Source organism: Sceloporus undulatus, chromosome 3 (assembly GCF_019175285.1).
Source record: "Sceloporus undulatus isolate JIND9_A2432 ecotype Alabama chromosome 3, SceUnd_v1.1, whole genome shotgun sequence".
Taxonomy (NCBI): domain Eukaryota; kingdom Metazoa; phylum Chordata; class Lepidosauria; order Squamata; family Phrynosomatidae; genus Sceloporus; species Sceloporus undulatus.
The window spans coordinates 146,976,170-147,003,621 of NC_056524.1; the positions used below are offsets into that span (position 1 = coordinate 146,976,170).

The 27,452-nt window shown below is 40.7% G+C and overlaps 1 protein-coding gene across 1 annotated transcript; it reads left to right on the forward strand.

Annotated features, from left to right (window-relative positions):
* The first annotated feature begins 3,358 nt into the window (after window positions 1-3,358).
* On the forward strand, window positions 3,359-20,463 carry HIF1AN (hypoxia inducible factor 1 subunit alpha inhibitor). Its single transcript, XM_042458434.1, has 7 exons — window positions 3,359-3,800; window positions 5,887-6,035; window positions 8,744-8,889; window positions 13,356-13,462; window positions 15,658-15,721; window positions 16,637-16,747; window positions 18,028-20,463. Exons 1-7 carry the CDS (start codon window positions 3,490-3,492, stop codon window positions 18,070-18,072), a joined length of 933 nt encoding a protein of 310 aa, XP_042314368.1. The 5' UTR covers window positions 3,359-3,489; the 3' UTR covers window positions 18,073-20,463.
* Window positions 20,464-27,452: the final 6,989 nt, after the last annotated feature.

Sequence of the window (27,452 nt, forward strand, 5' to 3'; positions counted from 1 at the left end):
TTATGGTTGACTGTGCACCACGCGTGCACTGGAGCCCCAGATACACATACAAACACACCACATTCACTGGGGTTAGGGGCACATGACCCCCACGAATATGGAAAAACACTGTGTTTTTACCTGAGAGAACACCTCTCTAGGAATCTGTGGGTCCTCCAGTGCAACTCTGTGATCAACATTGACCATAGAATTGCACTGGAGGAGCTACAAATGCCTCCTGGAGTGTTCTCTTTGGGAATCTCTAGGTCCTTCGGTGCAGCTTTTGGTTAAAGTTGACCATAGAGTTGTGCTGGAGGACCAAGATATTCCTAGAGATAACATATTAATAAAATCTGTGAAGAATTGAAGTCGAAAATGTGGGGGGACGAGTGTGTATTCATATATATATATATATACACACACACACACACATATATATATACACGCACACATACATATTATAGCTAAGAATCATATACACACACACACATATACACTTACATAGAAGGCTTAGTGGTTAAGATGACAATTCTGACAATTACAAGACTGGCATGTTGGCAGTTCGAGGCCTGAGTGCTGCATGTCAGAGTGAACTCCCATCACTAGTCCCAGCTTCTGCCAACCTAGCAGTTCAAGAACATGCAAATGCAAGTAGATAAGTAGGTACCACTTTGGTGGGAAGGTAACGGTGTTTGGTGCAATCATGATGGCTTAGTAACATCGCTCCCTACAGTCAGTTACAATTAGACATTCATGTCAAGGGCCTACCTTTATCTTTACACACACACCCCAAGTGATTCGAAAAGAATGGTTTAAAAGTAAATCTCTTACACTGGTTTTCTCAGTTCCTATATATATATATGTGTGTGTGTCTTTTGAGGAGACTCACCACCATCAACCTCACAATAAAAAGAATAGAATATAAGAAGACTATAAGATAAGATATACATTGGGCCCTTGGTATCCACTGGGGTTTGGTTCCAAGACTCTTTGTGGACACCAAATCCATGGATGCTCAAGTCCCATTAATTAATAATAATTAATTTGTTTTATTTATATACCGCTATTCCAAAGATCATAGCGGTGAACAGCAAGTAAGCTAATTAGCAAGTAAGCTAATTTGCCCCCAACAGTCTGGGTACTCATTTTACAACTGCATAGTAAAATGGTGCTCTACATATAAAATGGCAAAATCAAGGTTTGCTTTTATGAATTTAATATTTTCAAGCCATGGATGGTTGAATCTGTGGATAAAAAATCCATGGATACAGAGGGCCAGCTCTATAGTAAGATTATATATACATGTGTGTGTGTGTATAATTCTATCTTTGTATATATATAATGGTCCCTCCACATTTGCTGGGATTAGAGATGAAGGAACACCCCTCTAGGAATCTCCAGGCCCTCCAGTGCAACTCTGTGATCAACATCTGCCAGAAGATGACCATAGAATCATGTTGGAGGGCTTACAAATGCCTAGAGAAGTGTTTAATCAAAACCACAAAAGTCAAAGCAGCAAATATGGAGAGATAAGTGTGGGTGTGTGTACATACATATATACAGTGTGCCCACCCCATATGCAGGCTTGCCATATGCAGACTCAAGCTCACATGGACGGCAAGCCTCATGGCCAGTGCCGCATGTGCAGCATAGCAAACAATGGGAATTGAGGTCCCACATTTTCCCTTACGTGGGGGAGAGGGGGGGCAGAACAGATCACCTGTGTATACAAAGGGTCCACTGTATATAAAATCTTACTATATATCTTACATTTTTATACTCTATTCTTTTCATCATGTGACTGGTGGTGATGAGTCCGCAAAAGAGAAGGAGGCTGCTGACCCAGTCATAGACGTCCCTGTTAGTTACTGGTGGCGCACATAGAGTGAATGCAGTTAGGAACACAAGATTGTCTTCCAGTTTGTGAAAGCTTTAACCAGGTCTAGATTTAGTCACACTAAACAGCTAGGTGATTTCATTTACAAGCTTGTAGATGATGACTGCATTTGCACTGCAGAAATAATCCAGTTTGACACCACTTTAACTGCAACGGCTCCATGCTACAGAATTCTGGGCAGTGTAGTGGAATTCTAGTACCACAACAATTAGACTTACCAGAATTCCATATCATGGAGCCATAGAAGTTAAAGTGGTATCAAACTGGATTATTTCTGCAGTGCAGATGCAGCCAAGTTGATAAGATTGCTATTTTAGCTTTAGGTTGTTGCTACACTTCTGTTGCCGAGGTAGATTGTAAAATGTAGAGTGGAGTTACCTAGTAAGTTGGATCATGGTTCATAGCACTCTCCCTTGATGCGCTGCCATCTGCAGCCACAGGGATGCCCAAACATATTGGAATCATAGTCCAACGCATCTGAAAGATGGAAATTTGGAGATCTCAGAGTTTACGAGTCTGAAAGATTAGAAGTGATGCCACAAGGTAGCATGGCTATAGGAAAGAAGGCTGCAGCAGCTGTAGGAATAAGCAAGATCTGACTATAGGCAGTATCTCCTTTTCTGTGTCTGGTGAATTGTCAGCCTTCATGTATTCTGATTTCATTCCTGGTTCCTTTTCAAGCAATTCTGAATTCTTTAATGATCTTGTGAAAAGAGAATACATTTAGACAAGTCTTACTTTTTACCTTTAATGTCTGAATGGCCTTGCTAAAGGACTCATAATAGTGTGCTGTATTGTCCTTGTAATTAGTATGTTTTAAAATTTCTCTTAATTCTGTTGATCGTTTTGTTACATATGGATTTTTTTTCTATTTTTACTGATGTGAGCTTTTATTTGTATCTGTTTAAATTTTTGTAAACTGACTATAGAGTCCCAATATTGGTGAATGGATGGCATATAAATAAATTATCAATAATAAAAATTGGAGATTTTGTCTCACCTTGAATCTAGCCTTAAGCATTAGGTCAATTCCACTATCGTACATTCTTTGCCTTCTGATGCTTCTCCTTTTAGTATGTAAGAGTATGCTTTTGACATGACTTCAAATAAAATGTATTTACTTATTTATTTGGAGCATTTATACCCCTTCCCCCAACCAAAAAGGCTTCCAGAACAATTTAAAAATGGTTAATTTGGCAGTCTCCTGCTCTCAGGTTTACATGCCACACAGGGGAAAGTGGGGAGGGGACTTAAAGACAGCAGATGCTGAGTGTTATTTTCTCCCTAGTAGGCCACAGCAATTGGTGTTGGGATGGACTTCTCACCAGCTACTGGGATATATGCACACGGTGGAGATAATAATAATAATAATAATAATAATAATAATAATAATAATAATAATAATACTGTTTATTTATAGCCCGCTTTTCCAAAAGAGATCAAAGCGGGTTACAACAAATGTACAAATTTACAGACATCTTCCACATTAAAAATCGTGGCTACTCTCTTTATGGACACCTTTTTTGAAGCTTCTTTCGCTGATCATTTCTGGATTTCTTTCTACTGCTTTTTCCTACTTCTGAAATCAATGAGAACACATATATTTGTGATTTATGCACTTCTTATCTTTTTCTCAAGATTTTGCATTAATTTACTTTGTATTTCCTTTCCAGGAGCCAGTTGTTTTGACAGATACAAATTTGGTTTATCCTGCCCTAAAATGGGACCTGGAATACCTTCAGGAGAACATTGGGAATGGGGACTTCTCGGTTTACAGGGCAAGCACCCACAAGTTTTTATATTATGATGAAAAAAAAATGGCAAATGTTAAGAACTTCAAACCAAAATCAAGCAGGGAAGAGATGAAATTCAGTAATTTTGTTGAGCAGCTCCAAGAAATCCAGCAGGAGGGTAGTGGAGAAAGGTAATATCTGAAGCTGGAGTGTTTCCTTGGGTGGGTGCTGGGTTTATTCCTTTGGGCCATTGATGATAGAAAACAAGAGGGATAGTATTATATTTTGTTTCAGTTCTTCTTGGGTATAGTGCTACTGTTAACTGTTGATTTCATTCGTATGAACGGCTGTTTGTTTCCAGAGAAGCTTGGAATTTTTCTTTCAGTGGTAGGTTATAATCTTGACGTTCTTGCAAAACCAACACAAAGCTCAGGAAGTGGTTTATCTCCAACACTTGTTTAATTCTCAGTTATTTACTTAATACCCAGAGTATTCTGTAATTGTCCTTTGTTGGATTTATCTTTCCTGCTGGGGTTGCTTTAATCATGCACACCCAAAAAATTTCAACTCTACATGGAGTGTTCATCCTGGACAGCAGTTTCCAGAATTACTGCACTCAGAAGAGGAGTGCAGCAATCTGCATCACCTGCAGTTATTTTACTGAGTAGAAGGTAGATCGCCACATTGTTCACAGTTAGGCCCTATGCTTCCTGCTTTGAAGGAGATTTTTTGCTCTTACCCTGCACAATCTCCCCCCCCCCCCCCCCAAAGCACTTCTGGTGGGAAAGAATAAAAAAACTCAATGCACTCAAACTTTTATTTTCTTTAACAGATTTATAAGGGACCTTTCAAAAGTACTTTTTCAAGATAGAAAAAAATAATAAAAATCAAACTAAGTATTAGCATAATAACAATAAACAAAAAGAACAGGAAGAAGCAGGATTTCATTTTAGTAAGCCATTGAAACTTTAACTTGATCAGGCATCTTTAGATATGCTCCTTTGAGGAGTATGTAGGGTGATGCTCTTTTATACTGAATTATTTTGGCTGCTGTCTCTTCTCTGCTAATTTAATGGGAAAGTATGAAAACTGAGAAACTGGCTTCAAAGAAGTGTGAGGAAGAATAAGAAGAGTGGAGTGTTTGATACCCATTTCTCCTGATTGTAGGGTAGGACATCATTAGACTGTTGGCAGCATTACCTGCTTACATAAGTGAAGGCATGTAATTTTAAAAGTGGATTGGTGCCAGACTAATTATGTTTGTTCCACTTGTTGAAGTTAGTGAGCTGTTACTTGGTTTTGGTTGGCTTATCCCATTGATTTCAGTGGTTGTAAAGCATGACTAACCAGTTGGGATCAGTTTTAATATTCTAATCAAAACATATGTGGCCTTCAAAATGGGCAATGTAATTAAAGTACAATATAAAGTAAAGCAAGCAAAAACAATCCAAGCCAGAACTCTTTCCTATAGTATTAGCATATGGTTGTGTGAAGGCACATACGGCCTTTTAATGTTGCTGAAGTTCCTATGTCCCTTATCATTCCCCATGCTGGCTCTGTGTGGTGGGAGTTGTAGCCCAGTAACATTTGGGAAACAATACATTCACATTCCTGAGAGAACCGAAGCCATAAGACTTTTCAAAATAGTTGGGTTTGCATCATGTCTGAAATATTGCAAGGTGAGTATAGCGTAAAGACTAATCAGAGGTCATCCTATAGACTTGATGCAATTGCAGTAAAGCCCTGCTTCCCCTCATAGATGTCTCCACTATGACTGCCTCATAGAATTTAAGCAGCAGCTGGGGTCATATGTGGAATTTAAGGATCTTTTGTGCATATTAGAACATTAGTGACTATGCAGTTAGGGGTGTGAAGACTTACCTGTTTAATAAATGTTCACCCTGTTGTTCAAACAAAGGGTCGCTTAGGGGTTTACAAATTAAACTATAAAATAGAAGAACAGTAAAATAAAATAAGTAAAACTAGAGAGAGGTAGATTTAAACCGCTGAAACAGCATCTTGAACGCTTTTTAAAAACCTGGGCCAATAGAAAGCTTTTTATCTTTTGCTGAAAAAGTAACATGATGATCAAGGGGATTTTTGTCCTCTTGTCCCTCCAGTGGAGCTATCCTCTTGAAATACTTTGCTATTGTAAATTTAAGAGATTTGTAACATGGTTAGCTCATACAGAATTTGAAGGGTAATAGAAGAAATGAACTCTTTTAATATACAGTGCTAACATTTCTCTTTTTCCTTCATTTTCTTTGATACACACAGGTTGTATCTGCAGCAGACCCTAAATGATACAGTTGGGAGGAAAATTGTAGTGGACTTTTTGGGCTTTAATTGGAATTGGATTAACAGGCAGCAGACAAAGCGAGGCTGGGGTCAATTGACATCCAACCTGCTACTCATTGGCATGGAAGGTAACACACTTGTATTTCATTTATTTGTGGATAAAAGGCTTTGACAATTTCATTGTGCTTTGGACACCTTTTTTTAGTGCTATCAGTATAGAGAACCTCTTGAATATTTTGAGCATAAGTAACTAATATCTATTTGAAAGTTAAGGTATTGTGTATTCCCCCATGTTTTTGAAGCAGGGACTTTACTGTTCACAGTAGTTCTGTCTAGCATATCTAAATATGAGGAATGCTGGAAATTACAGTTCAACATCTGGAGGACCATACATTTTCCATCGCTTCTGTAGTTTAGACAGAGTCTAGAATAATAGTGAAGAATGTTTTCACCCAAGGACTGCATTTCCTTATGGGGATCTTTCGGGGGATGTATGATACTGATGGACAGGGCCAAAATACTAATTAATCTTTTGGTAGATATTGTTCCATTTGGAGCTGTGATTTCTATATTGCCCCTTTCCTATAATTGTACTTCAATAAACCACATTATCGCACTACATTCTTGTAGTGCTGCTATTCCACTGCAACTGCTCTGGCTGCCTCCTGTTGCATTCTGGGATTTGCAGTTTAATGAGGGGCATGTAGAATTCTCAGCTAGAGAGCTCTTAGGCCTCACAGAACTACAAACCCCAGAATGCAACAGGAGGCAGCCAGAGGAGTAAAAGTGGAATAGCAGCATGATAAGAGTGTAGTATGGTAATGTGGTAAGTGTCTAGGGGGAGGCTTTTTCAGTCTTAGGCTATATCTGCACTGAAGAAATAATTCAATTTGACACCACTTTAAGTGCCATATCTCCATTCTACGGAATCCTGGGTTTTGTAGTTGTGGCACCAGAGCGCTCTGACAAGACTAAATATGTCACAGAACTACACATCCCAGAATTCAGTAACACTGAGCCATGGCAATTAAAGTGGTGTCAAACTGCATTATTTCTGTAGTGCAGTACATTTTTATTGATGTATGGAGGGTCTGTGAAGAAAGGTTGAGGGCTAATTATGTGTCACTGTTTCCCCACTTATGGTCTAGATCAGGAGTGAGCAAAGTATATGCTGCATGCAGTACCTAAAGCCATACTTTCATGTTCTGCATGCCTCCACAGACTTATTGCAATTGATAAAAATAATAAATGACAGACACATGTATGTGCCATCACCTCTGAGAGGAAACTGTTGCAAATGGGGAGTTCTTAAAAGATAATATGTACTCTTTTATTATTTGATTTACCTAATTTATGATGATCTCACAGTTAGATAACATAGTAGCCAGCTGATGGCTCTTCCTGTGTGAAGCACCTTCTTCATATGATCAATAAGTACTTTCTCTTTTGTGTTTTATTATTGCTTGTTGCTACCAGAATATTCTCAGGTCTTTAATACCCAAAATGATGTGAGAGTTATAAATTTATGAAATATCAATTATGTTGAGGTTTCCACAAAGAACTGAGGTAGGCAAAATATTACCTTCCAGATCTTGTGGCACTGCAACTCCCACTTGTTGAGTGTGTTTGTTAGATATGATTGGAGTTGCAGTCCAATAATATCTGCAGGGTCACATTTTGCAGAGGTCTCTCTGAAAGAGTAGGTGAAACTTGATTTACTTTAGTTCAGGGCTTCACAGCAGCCTTGGATGTGCACTGCACATTCTTTCATGAAATGGAGGGATAATAATCATCATCCTGCTTTTCCATGTAGGTGGATTGTAATAAAAATGTTAAGCAAGATTCCATGCTTTACATTGTTCTCTGTTTCCATTATCATTTTTTGGGTCATTCATACATGCGTTATATGTGACGTGGAAAAGCGACAATGTCTCTGGGTACTGAAAAATAGCTCAATGTGTTCACATTATCTCTGCTGTGGAAAAGAGACTAAGGGGCGAAATAGACTGGCAGAAGGGGTGGCTTGAAGCCGCTACTTCTGAAGCCGGATTGGGGCTGCAGCACACCACCACCACTCCCTGGCCATGGTCCCAATCCTCCTTGAAGCCGCCCGGAAAAGGAGCGGCGAAAAGCTAGCTTTTCTTCCTGCACTGTTTCTGGAAGCTGGCTTTATGACACCCCAGTGGCATGTAAATGCTGCACCACCAGAATGTCATGAAGCCACCCCTGTGTAAACGGCTGGGCAGCCTCCGAGTGACTTGAGAGTGTGTGGCATGTAAACGCTGTGCTCCCAAGCCACCTGGAAGGCAACGCAAAGGGGCGGTCTGTTTCGCTCCAAAGTCTCAGGATGTTAAGATTAATTTATTCTTGAAAATATCCCAGTGTTTTCGTTGTCTTGAAGGGAATGCAACTTTAATAACAACCTAAAGGGATTCTTCAAAGAGTGTCTCCAAAGTTTATGCCTAGCAAGTGTTTTCTGGCAACTGGGCTATCTGCAAGAACAAAATCACTTTTTTTCAACATGCTGAGACTTTGTTTCTTTTTCCACATCACATCTATTGGATGTTATCAGTCCTCTTTGCTTCCCCCTCCCCATACATTATAACCTTAAAGCTGTTTCTAAATTGATTGAATGGTCATGGTTTCCTCTAAGGATAAGTGGCATTTATTATGTGTACATACTGAGAATTCTGTTTTGTTTTCTGACATAAGCTCAGAACTCTCATTCCACCTGTTTTATTTGTAATGGGAGCTTGCCCTTCTTATGGAAAATAGTATCTTCAGTAGGTAGGGCAAGGCTGTTTTATGGTGACTGTCTCAGCCTTTCTTTGTGTAGGGAATGTGACTCCAGCGCATTACGATGAGCAGCAGAATTTCTTTGCTCAGATTAAGGGATACAAGCGGTGTATCCTGTTCTCCCCTGACCAGTTTGAGTGCCTGTATCCTTTTCCTGTGCACCATCCATGTGACCGGCAGAGCCAGGTGAGGTGATACTTGTGCCAAATTACCTCCATTATATCAGGGCGTGGAGGATAAAATCTTTGTACTGGTCAAATATGAACTATATGGTAATAGTTCTTGTAGGAATGGACAACCATCTGCATAAGTAAGGGAGATAAGCAAAAAGAGTTGATGCCATTTAGAACTGAAGAAAATTTCCCAAAAATTCCCCAAAAATCTTTCCCCAAAATCTTCAGGTTTTCCTGGTAGTCTAAGTGCTTCAGTAAACTGTACAACATGTTTCTAGGCTATACAACAGAATGTATCCTGCCATGTGAACCTTCTTCTGTTGTAAGATTTTCAAGGGAGCTCCTCTTGGTCCTGCTACCACCTAAACCATGTCTAGTGAGTGCAAGAGGGCTTTTTTGGGTGTCTGTGGCGGGATACAGACCGGTAAAATGTAGCGTGGCGGCGGTGGCAGTAGGGTTAGGGAGCGCACACCATGTAGACGCTCCCTAACCCTAGTACGTACTAGGGTTAGCCTAGTACGTACTGGCGGTGGCAAAATGATGGCACCCTGTCTACACGAGCACCACTATTTTGACGTGACAGATGCTTAGTGCCCGCACGTCCCGGCATCATAAGGATGTCACGAGTGCGCCATTGGCGCCGCAAGAAGGACCCGCTTTTTGTGGGTCCTTTTTGCTGCATGAGGAAGCCTCGTGGTTTGTCCGCTGCGGCTCCCTCGCGCAGCAAAGCAAGACGCTTGCAGACCGCCCTTTTTGGGCGGTCTGTATAGAGCCTGTGTAACTCTTTTAGACACACAAAGTTGGCTTCTTCTCTTGTTATATTGCTAGCTAGCAAATACGTTTATTCAGGAGGCCTTTGGCACCTGACTTTGTTGCTACAGAGTCTTTAACAGTGTTAGTGCTATATTTTCTTCTGCTGTTTTTAAATTGTGTTTTACATTTTTAATTTAAATTTTATATTGAATTGTATTTGTTATTGTATTTGTAAGGCACCCATTTGTAGGGAGGGACTAAACTGGATAAGTAAAAAAATGCTTCCTTCCTGACCTTTCTCACCATTATCAAAGACTTCCTTGCCCTTGGCTGCTTTGAGGATTGGCTTGCTGAAAACTGTTTCCCAGATTTCTGATAAATCCATTGTTCTTTATAAAAGCAGCTTCTAACTAATTATTACAGCTCTATCTGAACACTTTCTTCTTCAATATACTTTTGCATTCTTTCATCGTGTATCATATGGTAATAGGGCAATATATAAAATGTATTAAAATAGTTTAATAGTATACAACAAAGAAAAAATCAATTATAGACAAAAAAAAATCCCTCAACTATATCAAGAAATTTACAAAATAAACAGACCATTTACTAATCTAGTTTAAAATATTTGGACAAAACAGTTTCATTTGGTAAAGAAAGTGCTGGCTGATACCTGCATGGTAAGTATATTCAACTCTTGGCACCATCACAGGGAAACTGCTTTACCTTCTCAGGTAATGTACCATAATACTTGGAGAAGAGCCTCCCCTGATAGACTGAAAGCACAGGCAGTCTGGTATAGAGTAGGCACTGCTTCATATACAGTCGTTCCTCCATATTCACGGTCTTGAGACTCACAGTTTTGATTATTTGCGAGGTCAACGCCATTAATGTGTGTAGGCATTCTTCCTTCCTTTCACTGCCTGATCTCTCCTTGGGCAGCCCAGGGAGAGATCAGGGAGGTGAAGGCAGGAGGTGCCTTGCCCCCTCCAAAGACCTTCCCCCCCATCTCTCTCTGGGCAGCCCAAGGAGAGGATGGGGAGGAGAAGGGTCTCGGAGGAGCCAAGGTACCTCTTGCCTTCTCCTCCTCAATCCTATCTTTGAGATGGCCAGGGAAAGGATGGGAGGAGAAGGGTTTCGGAGGGGCCAAGGCACCCTCCTCTTCCCAATCCTCTCCTGGGGATGCCCACAGAAAGAATGGGGGGAGGGAAGAGAAGGGTCTTGGAGGGGCCAAGGCACTTTTTGCCGTTTCCTCCCCGATCCTTTCCTTGGGATGCCCAGAGAAAGAATCGGAGAGGAGAAGGGTCTGGAGAGGCCAAAGCACTTCTTGCCTTCTCTTCTCCATCCTCTGTCTCCTCACCCTTCCCTTTAACTGGCTTCTGAGTGGGGGGTGATTCACGATTTTTCCATATTCACGGGGGTCTCATTCCCCTAACCCCTGCAAATATGAAGGGGACTGTATTTTGGGCCTAACATGTTTAGGGCTTTTAGATAAACAGTACCTTGAATTGGGTATGAAAGCAAATAGGCAACCAATGTGACTCTCTTAGAATCAGTGTAATAAAGTTCCACATGGCTACTAGCTGCAGCTTTGCAGTCATTTCAAAGGAGTCCCATGCATAACACATTAATCCAGTAATAATAATAAATAATAAACTGTTTATTTTTATACCGCTTTTCCTTGAGATCAAAGCAAGTATCTGCCAGAACATTAACTGCTCTTTGCAGGCTGTCTTGGTCCAGGAATGGTCCTGGTTGGTGAACTAATTAAGGTTGTTAAAAAGGCATTCCTAGTCCTCGAGGCCACATGTGTCTCAGGTGGCAGTTCAGGATCAAGTAGTACCCCCAAGCTGTTCATGTGCTCTTTCAGGGAAAGTACAGCTTTGTTTGGAAGAGGCCACATACTCAGTTCCTGTACATGGACACACTTCTTGTCAGCTTCAATTTATTAGCCTTTGTCTAGCCAGTTATATCAAGACACAACATTTCTGCTTGCATAGCTTCATTTGGGATAACATGGAAGAACATGTGGATGTCACCAGCAAACTACAAATATCTCACTTCCAGATGTCCTGATGACTTCATCCAGAGGCTTCATGTACATTAGGAAAATGAAACCTTTTCAGTTTGAAGCCCATGGTGGCTCCAGGCAGAATGTCGGCAGGGAGGAACCTCCTCCCAATAAAACAGAGGGCAAGAGGAGATACTTGAAATAAAGGCCCTTTTCACACTATGAAAATAACCTGTTGTGAAACTGGGTTATTTTTGTGGCATTCACACTTGCCCCGACTGCACTTGGTGCAGTTTGCAGGGGGACTACAGAAAAACCATTTAACGTGGTATATTTGATACATGGTTTTTTTGTGCCTTTTTTTTTTGAGCCACAACAATCCGCATCTTCAGTAGTGTGAGTACGTTACCAAATCAATTCGGATCGTGCTGCATCATTCCCCAAAACGGAGGTGCCTCCATTTTAAACTGAAACAGTGGCAGGTGTGAATAGTGGCAGGGTTTAAATGCCACGGAGAGATTTGGTAACATAAAATGTAATGGGACCACCAATCCAGGATGAAGTGTGAATGCCCCCAAACAGTGTCCAGAGAGAATGTGTTGCTTTGTTCCGCTCTTTATTTTTTGCAGTGGAGAAAGGGAGGAGTTGGATCTGAATGGATCTGTTATCACTATTTACTAGACTTTGGCCCCAAAGGGGATGTTAGTGACAGTGTAGAAGTACTAAAATCCACTGGAACATCTCAGTTGAGAATGGATCGATGAGACTGTCAAATTCACAGTAAATTTGAATGATTTTATTCTTGAAAGTGCCTTGGAAACTTGTTACAGCAAATTTCTAAGGTTCTATAGCATTTCTTACCTTGTCCTGGTTTTGACAACCTATTCATTGTTTAGAAAAACTCACCTGGTGGAAGCTCATAGATTCAACAGAGGTAGAGATAATAAGACTGCTTTGTTGTCTGTTGCTACAAAGTCACTATGATGATATGCTCTCACTTGTGTTCAGTTGTATTCACTGCACCATCTGCATTCTAGTCATTGTCCTGCTTGTTTCTTAGCCTATGGTATGCAAGTAAACTAGGACATTGGTGGAGCACAACACTGCATGATGAGATGCTTATGACCAATCATGTTGATAGGCTTGTCTTTCTTGCTATTCCATAGTGTGACTAGGGCCTTAACAGGAGCATCAGCCATATTAATCAGAAATTGCTGCAGGAGCAATCAGCAATTCCTTGGACTTCATAGGTTTTCTGGTGCAGACTATATTAATTAGCCTACCAGCATGGTAAAGACTGTTGTCAATCTAACTTCACCTGGAAGTGATCTGACAATGACAGCTAGGTTTTATAGGGTTTACTGTTCTATGTTCTGTGACTTTAGTACATAATTATATGGATGCACAATTAATCTAGTAGCTAACATCTGAATTCGCATCTAACAAATTTGCATCAAGTGTGGTTTGTTGGCTTATTAGATCAACCAAATAAGAACAATGTTAGAGTTTCTTATTTTTAATCAGTAGAGTTAGGTCCCTTAGCCCACTTTTCTTCTAGAATCCTGCCAGTGTTAACTTTACCTGTAAGAGCCTCTACCTGCAGGTGTTGCATTTCCTGTAGGGAATCTGGGGATGGGAAAGAGCATACCAAAGAAAATCCCTATATGTTTCTGTGACTAGCATCTTCACTGATATATTTTTTCCTCTGTTCCTAGGTTGACTTTGACAACCCTGACTATGAGAGGTTTCCAAATTTCCAAAATGTAGTTGGATATGAGACTGTGGTGGGCCCAGGCGATGTGCTTTATATTCCTATGTACTGGTAATGAATGAATTTTGAATGGAGTGTTGTAAAAATGACTAGTAGTTACTATAGAATGTATGGCCTGCAACTTTGGAAATTCAAGAGTTCACCTTGTTGTACTTGTGTCTCAGCTTGTGAAATGTGGGGGAAATGCCTCATTTCATACAAGTGAATAAATATTTTGCAATTGTGAGGTGCTCTTTTGATATAATAATAATAATAATAATAATAATAATAATAATAATAATATAGATATATAGATTTATTTGTATCCCGCCCAATCATGGGGATTCCGGGCGGCTAACAGCAATAAGAGAAATACAATAAAAAGAAAATACAATAATATACAAAATGCAAAATAATCCCTTCCTGATCATATAATCAATACTTAAACAAACATAATAAGCAATATGAATACATTAAGCAAATACAAGAATACTGCACAAGTTAAATAAGTATAAAATTAAATACAAAACATACTCCAATAATATTTAACAAATTAAGTATAAAAATAAAGCAAACGTAATCCAAGGTACAGACATAACAATGCAAAAACCAAAATCCAAGATACATAACATCTAGAAGAGCAATAGCAAGTACATTTCTATACCACTTACCAGTGCACTTAATCACTCCCTAAGCTGTTTACGATGTGTAAACTAATTGCCCCCAACAATCTGGGTACTCATTTTAGCAACCTCGGAAGGATGTAAGCCTGAGTCGAGCTTGAGCCCTTGACTAGTATTGAACTCGCAACTTTGCGGTTTGTGAGTGAGTGGCTGCAGTACAGACATTTAACCACTGTGCCTCCAGGGCAAAGAAGAGAACAAAACTGAAAATATCCCATATACTTGTTAGTAGTAGTGGAAGTCAGAATACAGTTGACACAATTTTATTGTGTTGTAGGTTTGAATTCGAGACATCTCTTGCACATGATATTTACTTAGCATGGCATTTTGCTACAACATGTAATAAAGAAACTGTCAGCCATTACTTCATTCATGCTCTCTGATACAAATAGGTAATATTGTTCTGAATTTATATAGACACTAGAGCATACATGTGGGAGCATACAGCTATCCTGGGAGCATTGGTTTCAAAGTGTTAATGAAAAATAAATGGATTGTTTACAGGAGAAAATTTGGGCTATTTGAGAGGGAGGAAAAGATAGTCTGTCCCCATTTATGTTGCCTTGGCAATGAGAGTAAAACTAACTGTGAAGTCGAAGGCTTTCATGGCTGGCATCCATGTTTTTTTGTGGGTTTTTTGGGCTATGTGGCCATGTTCTAGAAAATTTTCTTCCTGACGTTTCGCCGGCATCTGTGGCTGGCATCTTCAGATGCCAGCCACAGATGCTGCCGAAATGTCAGGAAGAAAATTTTCTAGAACATGGCCACATAGCCCAAAAAAACCCACCAAAAAAACATAAAACTAACTGTTTTACCTTTGAAATTCCTAGCTGAGAATGATCTTATGCTATGATCACCTCCACTTTTACATTCTGCCCTACACTAGTGTACATTGGACTTGTATGCAAAATAGACTGAAAAGGAATCTGACAGATGTTAAAAATAATACAAAGAACAGGGACGTATGTAGCTTCTTCCAGTTCCGTATAGTAATTTCAGTTAGAGCATAACTGAACAGGCTTCAAGGTGGCATTTAGGAAAGAAGCATACTTTATTATTTTACATTTTCGGAAAAAGAATATGCATTCAGGCAGATGTGTTCATTCTGGAGTGTGACCGGTTGCATAACTCTGACCAAAACATATTGCAAATGTTCATAGTATATTTCTCAAGCATGAACAATAAATGAGTTTAGTTGGTCCTGGGGCTAGATATGGACCCAAGGCATTTTTGGTATAAAACTTCCTTTCCCACACAGCTCATTTTGGTCAAAATACAGTAAATTGCATCTCCAGGAGCTTTTCTCCCCCCGGAAGTCATTTTTTTAAATAGCAGCGCCTCCCCTACAACCCCCAATTTAAGGAATATCCAAAACCAACATTAAATTACTTGCCACCTCCATTTTTCTCCCTGGAGAGGGGAGTTAGGAGCATTTAAAGAGAGCTGTGGAACAGAAACCCATTCTCTGACCACATTGAAATTGATTGCCCTGAGTCTTGGATGAGTACTATGTGTTGATACTAGCTCTAATCTTTTTAGAATCAGGAATATGAGCAATTTTGTTCTTTCTGTGACTCCATGTAGGTGGCATCATATTGAGTCTTTGCTGAATGGGGGAACTACCATAACTGTGAACTTTTGGTACAAGGTAAATGTTTCACTTATGATGCTCTTAGTAGAAAACGTTATGCATGGACTGAATTGAAATTCAGAGCTGTTACTACAAATACTGTCTGTTGTATATTGCAGTTAACTGTAAAATACCTGTTCTACAAGCATTCATCTTTAAAAATTATTGAAAATGTGTAAGACCTACATCACTTAAGCCAAGTCGGAAAGGATTATTATTTTAATCAGCAGTTCTCATCCTGTGGGTTGCAACTCCTTTGGGAGTCGAATGACCCTTTCACAGGGGTCGCCTAAGACCATCGGAAAACACATATTTCCAATGGTCTTAGGAACTGAGACACTCCAATGTTATGGTTGAGTGTCACCACAACATGAGGAAATGTATTAAAGGACCACAGCATTAGGAAGGTTGAGAACCACTGATTTAAATCATTTTCTTAATGATTTTGCATAGTCATAGACATTACCTCTGGTTTGAGTGCTGGACTGTGACTCTGGAGAGTAAACAGATCTTCTATAACACAGACAGTTCCATGCCTCACAGATGCTTCTTTTAAAAAAAAAATTCCTGGGTCATTGTTTGAGTCTTGTGCACTTTCTAAGCAGTTGTATTTTGTTTGAAAGTCGGTGGAATACCCATTTTCTCTCCTTTCTCAATGTTTTATTGGTCTCATGGCTTCATGTATGTCAGTCTTTCAAGCAATCTTTTTCAAGCAACATTGCAAAAGTATGCAGTCCTGTTTTTCTTCTGCTATTCATGCTGCCTCTTAACCAAGTCAACATTGTAAGGTGATATCAGACATTTTATTAATGAACCTTGTTTTCTTGACAGTTTTTTTAAAAAAAGATTTTTAGTTTGAGAAATGTCTGTTTGAGAGTCTGACTATGCATTCTTAGAAGAATTTAAATGTGTGTATGTGTTTTTTACCCCCAGGGTGCTCCAACCCCCAAAAGGATTGAGTATCCCCTAAAGGCTCATCAGAAAGTGGCTATAATGAGGAACATAGAGAAAATGCTGGGTGAAGCCCTTGGAAACCCACAAGAGGTACAGCAAAAACCTAAAATCTGTTACTGGAAGCCTGGGTTTACACAGCAAATCCCATTTTCTTAGTACTCAGATGGAACCATGAGAAGGCCAAAACATAGAGGACCTGATCTGATAGGTCCTTTGCAGTTTGCCAGTGTTTCAGAAAGGCTTGACCTGTGGGGTTGTGAGAGGAGTCTGCAAATTATACCAGAAAGTACATAATTTAGTTTTTAACTAAGAATTATAAGAATCTGGTGCATCTCTGGCCTGTTACAGACTGCCAAAATAAAGCTGCTTCAGATCTCTTTGGAGGTATGCTGTTTAAATGATGCATACATCCTAAGAATCCGGAAGCTGCACCAAAGCTGCACTCCAGTGCTTAGGAATGGAGTGTGGCTTTGGTGCAACCTCTGGACTCTGCATCAGTTAAATAGCATACCTCCAAAGAGACCCAAAGCAGCTTTATTTTGGCAGTCTGTAACAGGCCTCTGCTACTTTAAGCAAATGAAATGTATCCTGGTTTAATATCATTGTTCAGTATTTTCTTTATCTGTAACTTAATCTCTTTATCACATTCAAGTAGAAAGATAAAACCTGGTATTAAAACTTGGTAGTGTTGCAAGGAATGGAAGCATAAATGCTTAGAACACCTTAGATGTCAACAGTTGTTGAAGAGAGCCAACGTTACATAGTGGTTTGAGTGCTGGACTGTGACTCTGGGGTCAGGATTTGATTCCTCACTTGAGCATAAAAATCCAGTGGGTGACTTTGGGCAAGTCACACTCTTTCAGCCTTAGAGGATGGCAATGGCAAATGGTTCCCGAAGAAACTTGCCAAGAAAACTCTATGATAAGTTCTCTTTAAAGTCGCCAAAAGTAAAAAAATGACTTGAAAGCACAGAATAACAACAATAAAAACCAGTAAGCATGCATCTGAGGAAATACGTTTAAGTCTTTGAAAGCTCATGCTTCTTTCTTTCAGTTAGTCTTAAAGGTGCTACCCTTTGCATACTAGTAAAAACTGGTAGTTATCTTTAGGGCTCCTGTTCTAATTGTGAAAGCTGGGACTTGGAAACAATTCTATAGTTTGAACACCAAATCTGTTTTCCTTCATCAAAAATGGATAAACAGGGAGATAAAATTGTTTTCCAGTTTACCAAAAATGTCCAGCTCTTTCTGGTGGAGCTTATAGTTGTGAAGCATGGCAAGGCTCCAAACCCTGCAATCCTTGGTCCGGTTAGCATTTCTGTAGATTCCACAAGGTGTGTTGTTTTTCTTTTTTCTCTTTGTTCTACACAGGTGGGTCCTTTGTTGAATATGATGATTAAGGGGCGATACGACTAATCCTTGGCCACTGCAGTGATTGATGTTGGAGCTGCTTCTTCACAGATATGTGGAAGATACTGAGCGTTAGTATTGCACATGGCACTTAAAGACTGAAGGGCTTCTGGCCCAACTCTTCTCCACTCCTCAACAATATAGAGAATGACTGGCACCATAAAACCTTCAATTCATGCCTCTTTCAACCGCTGAACCATTCAGAATGCATGCTTACTAAACAAAAACCCACCACCAATAACCCTTGAGTTCTCTGGCTGATAGGTTGCAGAGCTTCACATATGGTACCTGATGGATGTTTCAAATATGGCAAAATATATTTGAGGGAGTACTGTTCAGGCTGATATTACCATCTCTTGGGTTTATCCTCTTGGGTTCAGGATATATGAATGGTGTGGAATCCTAAATGCCTGATTCCCTCCTCCAGTGGGATCTAGAGTCTGTCAAAGTGAGAGGGAGCCATAGGCCATATAATACTCTGGCAGTTTTGGGGGCAGTTAATACATGCATAATGGCATCTGTGTAGTTGCCTGTGTGAGAGAAGTAGCTAGAAAAGACATTTTGATCTTCCCTTTGCCCTCCAGCATTCGAAAACTTCCTGGAGAACTTCCACCTCAAAAGTTGTCTCATTTCTTAAGGTTTAATATCCATATTTTGTTAAAGACAGCCTCCTAACTGATGGCACAACTTCATAATTTAAAGCACATTTATGGTTAAAAGAGGATGAAAGGAAGCCAGTGATGGAAACAATAAAGTCTTCAGGTTTACTGTGTCAAATTAACATATAAATCTGTGTTGGACAGGGGAGGGCTGCCTTCTGCTAGAAGACAAGGCCAAGGGCCCCAACTCCTCTTTTCTGCACTCAGGATATCAGTTCCTTGGACAAGCCACAATAAAACTAGGGTGTTGTGTGTTTCTCTCTCTTCCCTTACCCCACATGAAAATGTTAATTTCATTGTATCCTCAGCCTTCTGCATGCTACATTTTGGCGATGAATAGATAAAGGAGTACAGCATAGTTGCAGTAACATTCTTTGCAGTAGCTTTTTTGGGTATGTCATGGTCTGTAGTCTTCATTTCATGCAGTTTTCTTCTGAGTGGAGAGAAATGTGAACGTGGGTGTCACTGGTGATCTTTCAGTATGACTGCTGAATTTAAATACCAGATGACTAAGTTGCTTTCTTGATCATAACATCTGTTGCTTGTCCCTAAGCCATACAGGCACTTTCCTGTGAAATTAAGAGTTTTGAAGAGGCGTTATTGAAGAAGCTCTACTAGTCCCACTAAAAAATTGATCATGACCAGCTTGCTGAGACAACACTAAGCGTGTATGTTCTCTTCCTGGGACAGACTACTTCTACAGTTTACTGTGAATTCTGTATACAGTAGCTGAGGAAGAAAGGAAGGTGGATTGTTCTAGATTCCATTGGGCCAAGTAAGTGTCTTTAAAGGGAATCTGAAGAGCCATGCAGCATTGTTACTAGCTATGCCTACTGCTTGATGTAGTTTTACAAGCCATACTGAAACAGTGGAAGACCAGTGTTCTTGATGGTGATACAGATCAGGAATGGGTTGGCTTCTGAAGAGCAAGTCTGGACTTGGTGAATAATATGAATGAATACATTCTGTTTTTGACTGAAGGCTGAAGAAATTCCCATTCTTAATGGAATGTGCAACCATTTTGGTAAGAATGTCACCGAAGACTTGAGCAGTTTATGGAATTTTGCTGTTGCATAGTGCCTATGCAGAAAGGGGTAGGTACTTCATTGGAAGGGATGGGACTTAAATGCAAACTTCAGATCTCTCTCTCTTTTTTTCTTTTTGCCAAAGGTGTAACTTTTGAAAGCTTCATGAAGTTGGGTGTTTTGTTTTGTTGTTTTTTAAAAATTGCTGCACTCCACAGGCGTGAGAGCTCCGTTTACAATGCACTGATGGACTGATTTAGTTACTGTCTCTGTTCTTTTTAATCCTGTTGTGCTTTTGATGCCCTGTTATGGTATTGGGGAAAGCTGCGTGTTTTTATGTATGTGTTTTGTGATGTGTGAGAATAAGTGGGAAAGGCATAATAGTTTCTGAAGTGCAGTTCTTAAAACACAACCATTGATGAATAATGGTATTACGGGCTTTTGATTGTTTTACATAATGTATATTTCTCCTGTTTAGGAGAGAACTTTGTCAGTGCTGCAGGAGAGGAAATCTTTATGAAACCTCTTACAGAAGTCTGCTTAATTTTGCTCAGACTCTCTAGTGTTACCAGAATCCCATGTTTGTATATATATATGGACTTACAATTTTAGCTTACACAGTCATTTCATAGGAGGTTCACTGCTTATGACCTCTTGGAATACAAAAATTGTCTCCTTTGTCACATGTTGTGGTTCATTCTTTTTGTAATAAAGCATCTGTACACTTGTATGCTTATTGGCAAAATATTTCAGAATCAGAGATCTAAAGTGGAAAGACCACAAGGGCCATCCAGTCCAACCCCCTGCCATACAGGAATCTCAAAGCATCCCCGACAGATGGCCATCCAGCCTCTGCTTAAAGACCTCCAAAGAAGGAGACTCCACCACCCGCCGAGGGATGTGTTCCACGTCGAACAGCCGTTACTGTCGGAAGTTCCCCTCCTAATGTTGAGGTGGAATCTTTTCCTGGAGCGTGCATCATTGTTCCGGGTCCTGTTCTTCTGGACAGCAAAAAACAAGCTTGCCTGCCCCGTCCTCAATATGAGCATCCTTCAAATATTTATAAGAGAATGACAAAAACAGGGCTGAATATTGAACTTTTGACAGGGAAAATAATGTTTAAATGGTCTAGCCAGAAACTTCATAAGCAGCTTGCAAGGAAAAAAATAAGAAATAAATATAATTTGAAAATACAAGAACAAAGCAAAGTATTGCTCCAGATTCATTAGATACGAACAATCCTAAGAAAAATAAATAATAATATAAAATAATAATAATAAAATATAATAATATAATTGTTTTATTTAGTATACCGCTATCCAAAGATCATAGTGGTGAACAGAAGTAAGCTAATTTGCCCCAACAGTCTGTTACTCATTTAGCGACTTGGAAGGATGCAAGCCTGAGTCGAGCTTGGGCCCTTTTTGCTGGTCTTGAACTCGCAACCTGTGGTGTTCGAGTGAATGGCTGCAGTACAAGGCATTAACCACTGCGCCACCAGTCTTTAAAAGGCATTTAAAAGGCATTGTCCATAAAAAGGTCTTCATCTATCTGACCTATTTGTGAGGCACTGGGATGGAGTCACCAGCCAAGCTATTTTTAACTGATTTCAGAGGGTTTAGATCCCAATTCCTGCACAGGATGAGAGAAAAACCAGTGGCTGAGAAATAAGAGAAATAGGCCAAACAGGAAAGGAGTAGTAGTAGCATTATACAGTGGACCCTTGTTATACGCTGGGGTTTGGTTCCAAGATCCCCTGTGTATAACAAAATCCATGTATGCTCAAGTCCCATTACATACAATGACATAGCAAAATGGTGTCCCTTATAAAAAATGGAAAATCAAGGTAAATTATACTTTTTTGGAACATTTTTAAACCGTGTATGCTTGAATCCATGTATAAAAAATCAGTGTATAAGAAGGGCCGACTGTATGTCAGGGATGTCTACACCTGTGGAGTGATCCCGGACTTAAAATTCTGGAAGCCAGGTGGAGAGCATCTGGAAATAATAATAATAATAATAATAATAATAATAATAATAATAATAATAATATATTTATTTATTTATATCCCGCCTCTTCCGTTTGGGGATTGAGGTGGGTAACAACAGAGTTTATGATAGACAATATAAAAACAATAAAACCCACAAACCCCTGAAGACTAGAAAATTAATATAAAACATGATTAAAATATATAACAATACAATACAACATTACAAGATTATTCTACAATCCACGAATGACGAGGAGATATAGTAGGAAGGACGGATAGAATCGGTTCCGGGTGGTTATCACACAGGGAAGGCCAGCCGGAAAAGAAAGGGTTTTGTCTCTTTTTAAAAAGCCTCCAATGAGGATAATTGGCAAATCTCTTCCGGCAGGTCATTCCAAGCTTTAGGAGCCATAGCAGAAAAAGATCTCAGGGAGTATCGTCTTTTTTTGATGTAAAAGATTTTTCCCGCAGGAATGGAGTGTGTGGGAAGGATTGTATGGGAGGAGGCGTTCCTTCAAGTAGACTGGACCCAGGCCATGTAGGGCTTTGTAGGTAATAACCAACACCTTGTACTGTGCCCGGAAGCTAATAGGCAGCCAGTGTAATGACTTTAGAATAGGTGTAATTCGGTCAGACCTAGATTTTCCAGTGATCAGTCTGGCTGCCATGTTTTGTATCAGTTGAAGCTTCTGGACATGGCACAAGGGTTGCCCCATGTAGAGCGCATTACAGAAATCAAGACGAGAGGTTACCAGGGCATGTACGACCGTTTCTAGGGCCCACTGCTCCAGGTAGGAGCGCAACTGGCATATCAGCCAAAGCTGATAACAGGCACTCCTGGCTGCTGCATCAATCAGAGAGGACAGATGAAGCAACGAATCCAGGAGTACCCCCTAAGCTGCAGACGCAGTCCTTCAGGGGAAGTATGACCCCATCTAGGACTGGCAAACATATCTCCAAACCTGGGTTGGGGTTACCTATCACGAGTACCTCTGTTTTGTTTGGATTCAACTTAAGTGTGAGATCTGGGATCCTCAGACCAGTAACCCACAAGAAAACTTATTCCAAAGAAATAAAAGTATATTGTAGAGCATAAGGCAGAAAAATATCCATTAATAGTAAGTAGTAAAATTTTATTCGGTCATTGACCAATAGTCACAGAATTATAACAACACATAGTTACAGAAAATTGCAGTAAAAATTTGTGGGTTTCTGAACACAGTTATAAATGGTGCCATGCACCCTTATGCAGTCATTTAAAATCATAATAAAATCCTTGTCTCTTCAATTAATTCAGGCAAATCAGGTGTTAGTCACCATCTCTCCTAGAGTTCCCCTAAAGGCATACAGCTACACACGATTAAAATCGTTAGTTTCCAGTACTCTTGGATTAATATTTATGTCTTTAATACATATTGGTTTTAAGACATAAACAATAAAATAGCAATCTTGTTAGTAGACAACGAGTATAGCCAAGGTCTGAAATATTATGTTCCCCATCTTGGTTAACAATCATTTAGCTCAGGCAAATCCAAGGCCGAGCTTCAGAAACCTCCTGAATTCTTTTCCTGGGTGTTTCAATCTGGCAAATTAACAGACTTAAATATATTATTTCCCATTTACCATTTGCGATCGGAGTTTACATATAACATAACAAAACTTTGCTACCTTAAATATCACTTCGGGTGTCTGTTTAATAGATTGCTAATATAAAAAGCATCAGAGTGGCCAGGGTATTTTCTCAAGAGGGGGGCAATCAACTGGGAGCGGGTGTCTTTGTAGAACTGACAATATAAAACAACATGTTCGATAGTTTCAATTGCGCCCGTATCACATGGACAAAGACGGAATTTATAAGGCACTTTTTTAAACCTCCCTTCCAATACTGCTGTAGGTAAAGCATTAAACCGGGCCAAGGAGAAAGCTCTCCTAAATTTAGGGAGAGTAATTTGGGACAGATACACTGCGGGTGATGTAACCCGAATTTGTTTGTTGGCTATAATATATTTAGGAAAGGCAGCAGTCTCCAACTGGCCTTCAATATCCAACAATCTTTGTTTGATGGTCAATTTTGCAATATCTAGATTTAGATCCATTAATACATTTTTGCGAAACCTGAGGGCTGCAGGAAAAAAGTTGGCCTTTTACACCTTCCCCCAGCCCTACCCTTTCCAACCCCTGGCTATCCCACACCACACACACCACATCATGGCAACCGAGCCTTTCCCAGGATGTGTAGTGACCTTGATGCCAGATGTACCGTTAACTCCAGCATCCCAACCTTCCAGCTAGGCCTCTTCAACAGAACTAGATACAATTAACTTCTCTACTCTCTACCATCCCCCCTCCCACCATAACTCCTAGATAGAACAAGAATAATAACAGTTACAATGAGAAATATATATATATCCCCAAACCCCACTACCCAAATAAGTTAAACTTAATAACTAAACTAAATAACTGAAATAGATACAACTCCCAACCTAACCACACTAACATAAATGCAACTCCACAAACAGTGTGTGTGTATATGGATTAACATTATAACTGGATTCAAAAGACTGGTTCTGACAGTCTGCCCCCCAGAGATCATTTCCCCACCCTTGGCTTGTCTGGATAAGCCTCATGGAATTCCTGTACCAATTTATCTGCATTAACATGTACAGCCTTCACCTGCTTGGCCATGTCAATTGGGAAATGTTTCCACTGCACCAAATATTCCAACTGTCCCCTGTTAAGTTTAGAGTCCAGTATTTTGGTAATTTCAAAATGCTCTTCTCCATCAATCAGCAACAGCAAAGGGACAGGCTCTGCAGAACTCTCCTTATTCGACTTTCCAGCTGGTTTCAGCAAACTGAAATGGAAAACAGGGTGGATATGCTTATACAATTTAGTCAAACACAATTCTGCAGTCACATCATTCATCAGTCTCTTGACTGCAAAACGCCCCACAAATTTAGGCCCCAGCTTTTTGGATGGCACCCGACACTTCAAGTTGTTAGTGGACAGAAACACCTGATCTCCCACCTTAATACTCCAACCAGGCTTGAGATGTTGGTCAGCAAACCTTTTGTAGTCCAATTTGGCCTGTTTTAACGCGTCTTCAATCTTTTCCCAATTCTCTCAATTGAGCACTCCACTGTCTTACAGACACCAGGTCACCACTATCAGTTGTCAGCTGTGGTAGTACTCGAGGCTCATATCCATAGACCGCTTCAAAAGGCGACACTCCCGTACTAGAATGAACGGCCACATTAAATGCTACCACTGCATGAGGCAACAGATCAACCCAATTGTCCTGTAAATGGTTCACATAACATCTCAAATAGGTCTCCAAAGATTTGTTAGTGCGTTCCATCTGACCGTCCGTGGCAGGGTGAAAAGCCGAACTCAGAGCCACCTGCACCCCCAATTTATCCTGTAGGCACCTCCAAAACACTGAGGTGAACTGTGGAGATTATCTTATCTGGGAGGCAATGTAGTCGGTATACATGTTCGATAAAGAAGTCCGCCAGTTTTGGGGCACTAGGCAGCTCCTTGCATCCCACATAATGCACTTGCTTGGTAAATAAGTCAGTAACCCCCCCCCCCCAATCGTGTCCCTCCCTTTACTTTCAGGCAGATTGGTGATAAAGTCCATAGCGATGTGCTTCCAGGGTTGGCTGGGGGTCTCCAAAGAATGTAAGAGTCCACTGGGCTTCCCAGTCAGTGGTTTTGCCCAAGCACAGATTGCACAACCCTATACATAGTTTTCCACATCCTTCCTCACACCCTTCCGCCAAAACTTAGCTCTGAGGGTGTGCCAGGTCTTTACGAAGTCCCAATGCTCCGCCGCCTTAACATCATGGCACAGGGACAACACCTTGGCCTGTACCGACGCAGGGACATAAATTTTTCCTTCCTTGCCCCAAATTCCTTGGTCAGACACTTGAAGCTCTGGCATCAGACCCTGTAGCTCTCCATCAGATGCATACGCTTGCGTCAGCAAGGGGTCTACCTGCCGGGCCGGGCCTTCCTGCTCCTCCTTGGCCTGACTGCGCGTGGTCACCCCCAGACTGAGTTGCTGAGGCGTGAACAGAGTTTGCAACTCTGGTTCTTCCTTTTCTCCAGGTAGATGCATCCTAGATAAGGCATCAGCTAACACATTTTCCTTCCAAGGGATGAACTTGATATTTGTATATTACTGTATATTTGTAAAAGTCCTTAGCCCAACGCCTTTCTTTGGGGCTCAGCTGCCTTGTTTGCAAGGCTTCCAAATTTCGGTGGTTGGTCCACACCTCAAACAGGTGTGCAGCCACTTCCAGGAATTGCCTCCATGAATCTAAAGCCCATTTAATTGTGAAAGCTTCTTTTTCCCAGCATCACCAAAGTTCTTGGGTTGAATCAAACTTTTTAGAAAGGTAGGCGCAAGGCATGAGTACCCCCTCTGAGTCCTTCTGTAACAGCACAGCCCCCACTGCCAGGTCAGAAGCATCCACCTGCACAATAAATGGTTGCTCCGTGTCCGGATGCTTGAGGATGGGTTCTGTGCTGAACAAATGTTTCAATTTGTCAAAAGCCTCCTGGCATTCTACAGTCCATTTAATTCTAGTTGAAGGTTTGACCAGTTTGGGTGTCTCCTTTTCCCCGTTGCCACTCTCCTTGGTTCTCAGCAGACTCATGATGGCAGAGCCACTTGGGCAAAATTGGGGATGAACTGTCTATAAAAGTTGGCAAACCCCAAGAACCTTTGTACTTGCTTTCTAGTCTTGGGTTCAGGCCAGTTCATCACATCCTGGACCTTTGGGGGTCCATCTTGAGCCCCTGGGTGATACTTGGTATCCCAAGAAATCTAAGTTGTCAGTGTGGAAGTGACACTTGGACAGTTTTACATAGAGTTTGTGTTCTAACAGCCTGGTCAACACCTTCCTCACCATGGCAATGTGGCTGTTTAAATCCGCCAAGTAGATCAAAATGTCATCCAAATAGATCAGCACTCCATCAAACAACAAATCATGTAGCACTTCATGAATCAGTTTCATAAAACAAGCTGCCCCCCCGACAAACCAAAAGGGAGGACTAAACATTCAAATGCTCCCAAAGGGCAATGGAAAGCCATTTTAAATTCATCCCCCTCCTTAATTCGCACTCAGAAATAAGCATCTCTCAAGTCCAGTTTGGTAGAAATCTTACCAGTGCCTAAGCGACTCAACATGTCTTTCATCAGGGGTAAAAGGTAGTTTCTGCAGGTGCTAATTGTGTTCAAGTTCTTGTAATCAGTCACCAGTCTAAGCAAACCCTCTTTCTTTTCTCGGAAAAACACGGGGGCTCCAAACGGGGAGGTAGAGGTTTGGATAAAGCCCCGTGCCAAGTTCTTTTCAATAAACTCTTTCAGGGTGCTCATCTCCCGGGGAGTCATTGGGTATATTTTAGGGGGCAGTGTACTGGTCCCTGGCTGGGTTTATCTCAGTGGCACAATCAGTGTCTGTATGAGGGGGTAACAGGTTACATTCCTTTTCTTCAAAGACATTCCCCTGCTGCCTTGCTGCAGGGACATGAACTTGGTCTTGGCCCTGTCCACCTGGTAAGGGTCCTCGAAGCGAGCTCGCAGGGCGGTCATGAATGTGGTCAGGCTCTGCAATTCAGGGGCACCGCTGTTGTATGGTTGCACCAACCATTGTGCTGCTTGCCCTTCCAGATTGCCGGCCATGCACCTCACCTTCTCAGCCT